The 9,976-nt window shown below is 39.1% G+C and overlaps 1 protein-coding gene across 1 annotated transcript; it reads right to left on the bottom strand.

Annotated features, from left to right (window-relative positions):
• Nucleotides 1-6,893: 6,893 nt before the first annotated feature.
• Nucleotides 6,894-8,909, bottom strand: LOC109159721 (phospholipase A1-Igamma3, chloroplastic-like). Its single transcript, XM_019307820.1, has one exon. The coding sequence runs from the start codon at nucleotides 8,831-8,833 to the stop codon at nucleotides 7,217-7,219; it is 1,617 nt and encodes a 538-aa protein (XP_019163365.1). The 5' UTR covers nucleotides 8,834-8,909; the 3' UTR covers nucleotides 6,894-7,216.
• Between the last annotated feature and the right edge of the window lie 1,067 nt (nucleotides 8,910-9,976).

Genomic DNA, 9,976 nt, shown 5'->3' with positions numbered 1-9,976 from the left:
ATATATATATATATATATATATATATATATATATACTATACTATACTAATAAGAGCCCAAGAGAGTTAGGCCTATAATGAGTAGAAAAAATGGCGGTCACAGATTTTAATCAAATGAATGACTCAGATTGATTAAAAGATTGATAAGATTTAAATTTTACACTAAAATTTCCTAAAATACCCACACACCATTACTAATTCCGTTAAAATTTTAAGAATTGCCGTTAGTTCACGGTTAACTTACTCATTGATTTCAATAAAAAAAAAAAGGTCATAGGTTCGAATCTCATCCCAATCAAAGTTGGCATAATTAGTACTCTATTTTACTCTTATTAAATTATATAAATAATAATTTAGTAGCTACAACAAAAAATTATAGATATGCATTTCTTTAATTTAGAATTATGTGTTCACAATGCCTTTATTCAAAAAAAAATTATTCATTATCAATAAATTAAATAAGAGAAATAATTGTATTAGTTATATTGTCTTTATTTTTCTACAATATAAAAATTCTTTATATTCAAATTTATTAATTGATTATATTCGCTACATTGTCCTTACAATGTCTTAATTCAGTGAAAAAAAAATTATTCATTATCAATAAATTAATTAAGAGAAATATTTTCATTAGTTATATTGTCTTTATTTTTCTCAAATGTAAAATTTTTTACATTCAAATTCATCAATTGATTATATTCACTACATTGTCTATTATCTTTTTTGTGCACTATTTTTCTAATTAAATATCAAAGTTATAATACAAAATAATGCTATATATTTATTTACCAAGTATTTTATTAATACCATGAAAAAATTAAAAAATATATAATTAATAAAGCCAACCATATTAACTACTTGAGAGATTTTGTGACAAAGAGAGTATTCAAATCACACAACAAATTGAAGTGATAACTATCTTGCAATGTCCTTGTTTGACAATCAGCAGTTAGCGGATTATATTAGCGGATTTGACCAACGAATTTATTTAATTATTAACATTGGGTAGAAAAAATGACCGCCAAATTATTAAATCAAATGAATGGTTCAAATTGTTCAGGTTTTAATTTTTTTTAAAGTCTTTCTAATTTATCCTTAATTATATGATTATCCATTTAACTTTTCCGTTAAATACCGTTAATTCACCGTTAGTCTAATTCTAATATTAACGTCTAATATAGAATTATAATTACACCATTAATCTAATTCTAATATTAAAGTCTTAATAGAACTTAACCACAAATCCTAATGTCGAAATCTCCTCAAACAATATTAGTATATATTTAATATTTTATGTCCTAATTTTTATTTGTTCTCCCTTATGTCCCGTATTTGGTTTCAACCATACCTATACAATTATTTTATTGACAATTATAATCAATCTTGACTATATTATCTTGCATTTGTAAACTTAGAATTACCTATTTAACCCACACGGGCTTAGCTCAATGGTTTAGTGGGCAGTATTTGGGAAAAGAGACCAAGGTTTGAACCTCGGCGGCGGCAGTGCGAGAATTATGTCCAAAGTGGGCAGATTCCTTGTTCGCACCGGCACTTGGTCCTGTTTGCTGAACCATTGAGTCACCGTGATTTACAACTTCCCACAATGCTCTGTCGGGTCGAAGTGTGGGGGGCCCTTGGGGTTGGGGACTCAACCTTTGGGAGAAGAATTACCTATTTAAATACGCAAATTCAACCTTCAATTATCTATGCATGAACAATTTCAATATAATCTTGCCTTAATATACTTTAAAGTACTTATTTAAAAAAAAAATATTGGGCATTATCCCAATCGCGCAATGCGCGTAAAAAACTAGTGTATATATATATATATATATATATATATATATATATATATATATATAAACCATTTTGAAGCAGGAAGATATATACTTAGGAGACTCTAGCTTTAAAACCGAGAATAGACTCAACAAGTAGGGATAAGCATATTCAACAGCTATAATTAAGCATGTAAAGACATCATCATATATATATATCTAAGGTCACGGTTACTTTCATGTCATTCATATCATTTTTCAATCAATATCTTTACCACACAAGCATACTTTGGTGGCGCCATGGGACCAATCGCATGCCCATACATGAGGGTTAGCGCATATAGCGCTAACACGGACCCGCAGCACCCTACCTCATACCGCAGCATGAAAGGGTTGACCGCGGCCAACCGATTAGACCGTTGACGAGCTCAACACCGGATCACAGTCCTACACACCACTGACGAGCTCAGTCGGTGGACTGTGATCCTCTTTGTGGACTGCGACCCTACACACCGCTGACGAGCTCAGTCGGTGGATCGCAGCCCCTGTGAGACCGCTGACGAGTTCAGCGGCGGACCATAGTCCTACACACCGCTGACGAGCTCAGTCGGTGGACTATGATCCTCTTTGTGGACTGCAGCCCTATACACCGCTGACGAGCTCAGTCAGTGGACTGCAGTCCATGTAAAACCAATTTGACCGCAGCCAATATTGGAGAGTCATGCATATATATCACGTAGCAAGCACATGCAATTCACATTAGCACAATGGGAGAGGGGAGAAAACGTATAAAGAAAACCTATGCGTGGCCATCCACATACTAGGAAATATCCTAAGGGTTCATGTATCTTTCTCCTAGGTCAATGGGGTACCAATTCAACTAGCATGCAATACACAAGACTCATTTATCCTACGAACGGTACCCGAAACATCAAACTAGACTTAGGCACGACGAACGGAGTTCGACGAGACACCACGGGGGTTGGGGAACATCAAACGGGGAAGCCAACATCCCAAGGCGGGGAAAATCCAGCGGGTGGAGGACCACCCGCCGGCGGCAAGCCTCCGGGCAGCGGGTGCCCGGCGGGTAGTCGTCTGCCCGCTGCCGGCGATGTCGAATTAGGCAGCGGGTAGGTGGCGGGTCTCCCTACCCCACCTACCCCCCACTGACTCCTTTTCAATATTTTGGTCCCGAGATCTTTCGTGGAACCCGAAACCATGTTTAGTCACTTTAAAACATAAACGACGACACCATGTAGTCAAATAATGGATCTAAACCAAGAATCATATTGAACATCTCCTAACATGACTTCTAAACTAATTGACACCCGAACATGTGAAATCCCTCCCAATTATATCAAGAATATCACAATACGAAATCCCCAATTTAAGCTAGGGTTCTAATCATATTCAAATCATCAAAATCATAGTTTATCTTTAAGATCAAGAATATCAAGTTTTATCAAGAACATCACACAATCATCAAGATCCTCTTATAATCATCAAGATTATCAAGATTAACACATAAGATCATCTCATCAATTATCAAGATCATATCATCATTATCATAAACGATTTATCAAGACACAAGCATGGAGAAGAAGCCAAATTAAAGAAGAAGATTATAGCAAAGAAAATAGGATTTGTTGAGACATGGGTTACCTCTTAGCCTTAATTAGACTCCTTGGCTATTGAGGCTCTTTTCTCTAAGATCTCTTCTTCTTGATTTCTCTTACGTTTGGTGGTGGGGAATTCTTGGGAATTCTTGTGTGGTGAAATCTATTGTGGTGTGTATTCTAGGTGCCTCCGATGCCCCTATTTATATATCTAAGAGTCCTAATTAGGGTCTGGATGGTATGGGTTTGCTACTTCTATTTCTTATAGGACTAAGGGATTTGTTTAGGGATAAGGGTCCATGGTCTATGGTGGACCCTTCTTAGTTAATTAATGGAATTTAATTCTCTTTTTAGGGTAAGCAATTAAATAACTAGTTTGGGTTAGAGGCCGTAACACGGGGTGTTACACCCTCCCCCCCTTACGAGAGCCTTCGTCCCGAAAGCCGGTGCGTGGATCCATTCTTTCACCCCTGGACGTCACGTATTTTGGCCTCCTAATTTAGGAAATGTGGCTCCACATGTCGTTGTTGTTGGGGTAGAGTGGAACTTTGGTGGGGTGATGTTTGGAAGGGTTTTGGGTCTGCCTTGGTTTCCTGCTCCCGAGCTAGATGCCCCGCGTGTGCCCAACATGGCCTCGATTGTTGCCACCCTTTGGTCTAATGCTCGTGTTGCATGGATTACGGATGAGAACCCTTCATCCATGATTTGGTTTTGCCGGGTGAGCTGTGCGAGGATGCGTTCGTTGATGGACTCTCTATCTCGGCCTTCCGGATTTTCCCTTTCTTGTGTGGGTGCTGGTGGGTTAGGTTCACTATCCTCCTCTTTTTCTTCCTGTTCCCCTTGTCCCCCACACTCTTGCATTGCCCATCTTAGCTTCTTGTTGGAGATGTCTAGTTGATCCACCAATTCTCTTCGTTCTTCTTCGGGTTTAAGACAAACCTCCTCGAGGGTGATGTATTGTCCCTCTCCGGTGTAGTAGATGTCATTGCGGCGGAGATTCTGGGCACTGAAAACCATACTGGTGTTTTTATTAGCTCAAGGTTTTTAACAAGGCAACCGGCGCATGTCACGGACTGTGTAACTAGTTTTTTCAGTCCGAACCCTTCCTCGTTAACTCGTCGTCAGGGCACGGACTGGAGGGGCTTCTTGATAGGATATATACCCTGAGTCCGTGTTCCCGCTTATAGTCGGGTCAGGGCCAAACGGTTTAATCCCGGTCTACGGGTCGAGGTCAGAGGTGACAGGTCAAACCCGAGACGGGTCAAACCTGCCACCTCCTTGCCCCTATAAAAGAGCTCTTGGCCCTCTAAATTAGGGGCTTTTTGGTTCATTTCCACCATCTCGACTCTCTCTTTCTCTCTCTATGCATTATCTACTCTCCCTTCTCTCTATACCAAATAGATCAGAGAACACAATGAATAAAAGAAGCCCTTTTGATATATCTCTCTGTTCCTTGTTCATTCTACATAGATTCTACATCTCATATACACAGTACATACAACCGACCACCGGGAATTAGTACTATCAGCCGTCTATCGTTTCCTTAACGTAAATACATTTTTCACTTTCGTTTATTTTAAATCTATTAGTTAACATTGCATGGTCAAACTTCTCGTGCCACTGCTTAGGCACTTGTTTCAAACCATAGAGTGATTTAACCAACTTACACACTTTCCTTTCTTAGCCCGGAACCACAAACCCCTCGGGTTGTTCCATATAGATTTCCTCATCTAATTCGCCGTTTAGGAAAGCGGTTTTCACATCCATTTGGTGAACTTCCAAGTTCCGTAACGCGCCTATGGCAAGTATCATCCTAATGGAGTTTATTCTCGTCACGGGATAATATGTGTCGAAGTAATCAAGGCCCTCGTGTTGCTTGTAACCCTTGATTACAAGTCTAGCCTTATACTTCTCGATGGAACCATCAGGTTTCATCTTCCTTTTAAAGACCCACTTGGATCCTAAGGGTTTACTACTCGGAGGAAGATCAACAAGTTCCCAAGTGTGATTCTGTAGAATAGAATCCACTTCGCTGTTTATAGCCTCTTTCCACATTGGTCATTCTGTAGAAGTCACAGCTTCTACATACGTTCGACGGTCATTCTCTATCAAACAAGATAGAAAATCAGGTTCATTTTCTAATAAATAAGTTAGAGTACTCGAGTCATACTCTAACAAGTAAGTTAGAAAATCAGGACCGAATGATTTCTCAACTCTTGCCCGCTTACTGCGTCTCGGCTCGAGCTCGGGTTCTTTCTCAGATTCCCCACTATCATTATCCATAGTTTCGTCAAACGTTCGTTTTGACGTACTCGATCCCTCGTTGGACCTGCAAGGAAATATATTTTCAAAGAAATATGCATTCCTTGACTCTATTATTCGTGTTCTCATGTACGTCCAGATTATGGGACTCGTGTACTAAGAATCGATAAGCACTACTATTATGTGCATAGCCAATAAAAATGATCCATAATTGACTAAAGAAAAAAAAAAAGAAATGATCATATCATTACATTTTAATTAAAAATAGAACGAAAATTAAAAATTGGACGAAAATATTTCAATAATAATATTCTATATCTTCAATAGTAAATGCATAATTTAAACAATAATAAAGGTAAATTAAAAATGAAATGGAAATATTTCAATAATAATATCTACATCATCAATTAAAAATGGAACAAAAATTAGGTATAAATATCATTGCATTTGATATTCTAATTTACTAATTGACTAAAAATAAAAAAAGAATAATTGACTGAAAATGAATCTGATATTACTAATTGACTGAAAATATAAAAGGATCACTAATTGAGTGATATTCTACCATTATATATTTTCACCCGAGTAACCCGTCCTAATGGACTGAACGTGTTAACTCTAGACGAGGATGGACAAGATTGTACTGCCACTACCAATGTCGTCTACAAAGAGGTTTCAATAATGTGTAAATATAATCTGTGATATTGTGTTTTTTTAGATGGAAAAATTGCTATACATCTAGACAAAAAATATATCTTCCATACAAATGAATTAGGATAGCAATTCATTCCTATAACTGAGATGTTAGAGAACGAGCACATTTGCCTAATTTATGAAAAATACTAAACAATGATAAATAAAATCTTTAAAGTTATAGCACCGCATGCGTACATCTAGACATTAGCTATTAATTGAGCAATTATTTGCACAAATTCAAGCAACAATAACATCAAAATACATAAACGATCCAAACCATATCTTTAATTGCACTATATAATATTTGATGTTCTAATTTAAATAATTATATATCGATTCAAATATTCTTAATATATTACAACAAATTCATTCCATACATCGCACGGGTGAAAATACTAGTTCAATAGGTTTAGAATGGAATGAATATTTAACATAAGAATAAGGTTACTTGTAGAGCATATATATATATGCATATATATATATATATATATATATATATATATATATATATATATATATATATATATAGATTTAGTATCATATGAGAATATGTGCTTAGGTGAGAACGTGAGAACGCATCATGTGAGAATACATTATGTGCATCCATCTAATTTTTTTAATAGTCTAGATTAGATTAAGTGTGTGCGAATGTGCATTAAATATGTGCAAACGCGATTTAGTCTGTTTACACACATTTAATATGCATTCGCACACACTTAATTTAATCTAGATCATTAAATAATATTAGATACACTTAATCTAATCTAAATCATTAAATAATATTATATGGATACAAATGATTGTTCTCACGTTCTCACCAAAGCACATGTTCTCCAATACGTGGTGATATTTCAATGAAACCCTCTCATTCAGTAAAAACTTGCACTCCCTTCTCGAATAACTCAAATCTTGCCCGAGCAAGGCGGAGAACCTTGCGGAAGTGATGGCCGGTGTCGGAAGGATGCGCCTCGATCCTGGAGCGCTCCGGCACCACCCACCGGCCGTCGCTGGTCCTCACCATCCCTTTATTCTCATCCTGCCTCCACCGCGGCGGCACGCCGTGCTCCCGCTTCAAGAAGTTGGAGTCTTTGTTCACCAGCGCAATATCCCGTCCTGTCGCCGAGCGGAACCGGCGGCCGTCGCCGTGGTACCCGTCGACGAGGTGCAGGTGTCCTTCCAGGTTATGGGCGCAGCCGAGATCGGTGCCGGTCTTTAGAAACGGAGAATAGGAGTGGTCAAGCGCTAATTCCACTCCCACATGCGCATAGCTCCATGGGAAACTCTTGAGCATGGTTTCCAGTTGCTTTTGATATTGGAATTTCTCGTTGGCGATAATCCCGGGCACGGTCGGAACCTTGTCGCGAACATTAACGATTCTCAGAACCTTAATCCCGAGCTCGTCACACCTTTCTTTAAATCTAAGGTTGCCCACTCTGGGACCGGCGAAGGAGAAAACAGAAATCGGAATCTTAATTGCTGCTGATGCAGAAGAAGACTCGCCATCGCCTTCGCCTTCGCCTTCCTGTACAACGTTAACTTTCATTTCTGCAATGTCGTATGCGCTTAACAGAGCTAAGGCCGCTCCGAGGCTGTGCCCGGTAACAGTGATGCTTAGATTCTCCCCTTTGTATCTCTCGATTAAACGGTTGACCTCGGCCAGGAGCTGTTCCCGGGCGGAATATGAGCAGAAGTTGCAGTCAGTGTCTTTCTTGGAATTGGTGTAGAGATCGAAGAAACCGGACTCGATTTTGATGTCGGGATCGTCGCGGAAATGGGTGGGGTGGAGGATGTTCTTGAGGTCGTGGATCCACTCCAGGTAGGTAACGGTGCCACGCCACGCGATAACGATGTCGCGGCGGCCCAGCCGTCGGATCTCCGCCTCGTCGGTAGCGACGGCAACATAGCCCATCCAATTGGCGTGTTGGCTCCAGATTCTATTCACGCTGGAATGCTGGAAGAAGTTGGGGAGGTTGATGTTGGAGGTGGCGTAGAGGTAGCGGCTGATGCGGTAGCCGCGGTCCGCCATGCCCAGCTTCTCGAAGAACTGGGCGCCGTCGTACTTGCAGGTGCCGCAGTACTTGGAGTGCGGGTCGAAGTCGAAGGAGTCGTAGCAGGCCTGAGCGAACTCGCCGTAGCGGATGATTTCGCGGCGGAGATGGGAGTCCATGGGGTCCAGCAGCCCTTCCCAATCTTTGGATCCTTGAATCTCCGCCCATATTTCATGCAGATTTCTTCCTTCTTCATCATCACCATCTTCTTCTTCTTCGTCATGCTTATTGGATGATTCGGGAATGGCAGCAGGGAGAGAATCTCTGCATTTCAGGGATGAATATGGCTTTTGGGGAGACGATAGTGTTAAGGGAAAGAAGGAATTGGAAGGTTTTGCAGTAGTAGGTTTGGTTATGTTCATCAATGGCGGCTCAGCAAAGATGGTGTGGTAGTTGTGGTTGAGAGAGATCGGTTGGAGAGACCCCATGGCCATGGTGCATTGCAGTCTCCTTCGTTCAGGCCGGGTGGCTTCTCCTTTTTGTAGACACACATCATCTTATCTCTAGCTTGCATTATTGGTTGGAATGGTTGGTATTCAGCAATTACCATCGTACTGGAAATGAGACAAAAAATGATTTGTCTGTATGTATAGACTCCATAATTGAATTCAAAAAGTGCACTACTGTACACGCAGTAAGAGCAGTAAAAACACGTTTTCATAAACTAAAATCCAATCATTTCTCAAACACGCACTAGTTTTCCGGCCACGCATATATGCATGCATAACTCACGCTTCAATTCTAGCTTGAAAAAACAAACTCATCTTCAATTCTTTTCGAGTGGCTAGGGAAAGCCCAATATCCAAGAGTGTAAGTATCCAAGCAATGATCACTACAAATTACCCCATCGTTATACCGCGTACCAAGGCGCACATAGCAATATGCGCCCCGCGCCTTCCAAACGACATCGTTTTATTAAGTTGTGTGGGAATTAACGCGATGAAAATGTATGTGTATTCAGTTATAAAATTCTATGTTTTTAGGTATAAAATTCTGTGTTTTCAGGTATAAAATTATGTACATTCGAAACAGGGGATTTTTATCTTTTTAAAAAAGATTATGTGTTTTCAGGTATAAAATTATGTGTTTTCTATTATATAATTCTGTACATTCGAAACATGGGTATTTTCAGCTATAAAATTATGTGTTTTCAGATATAAAATTCTGTGTTATCTATTATATAATTCTGTGTTTTCTATTATATAATTCTGAACATTCGAAACATGAGGATTTTTAGGTATAAAATTATGTGTTTTCAAGTATAAAATTATGTGTTTTCTATTATATAATTCTGTACATTCGAAACTTGATTTTTTTTTTTTTTAAGGAGTTAACGATAGACACACAAAAAAGGTACAAAACGACGTTGTTTGGGCCAAGGCGCATAATGCATTGTGCGCCCTGATGCACGGTATAATTTGGCAAATTATGTTGTGCATCCGTATGCACCATGCATGGTGCATACGGATGCAAAAACGACGTCGTTTTAATAAAACGCGCGTCTCCCCTTAAAAAAAAATCAGGTTCGATTCCCAGCAACAACATATGAACTAAAATTCCATAATCGATGAACTATA

The sequence above is a fragment of the Ipomoea nil genome, unplaced genomic scaffold (genome assembly GCF_001879475.1).
Source record: "Ipomoea nil cultivar Tokyo-kokei standard unplaced genomic scaffold, Asagao_1.1 scaffold2845, whole genome shotgun sequence".
Classification (NCBI taxonomy): Eukaryota; Viridiplantae; Streptophyta; class Magnoliopsida; order Solanales; family Convolvulaceae; genus Ipomoea; species Ipomoea nil.
Note: the sequence above shows the minus strand (reverse complement) of the source record. Positions and strands in the feature narration are given on the sequence as shown.

Bases quoted from the DNA above. Each gene is read 5' to 3' on its own strand.
- LOC109159721 (XM_019307820.1), bottom strand. From the start codon at position 8,833: ATGGCCATGGGGTCTCTCCAACCGATCTCTCTCAACCACAACTACCAC.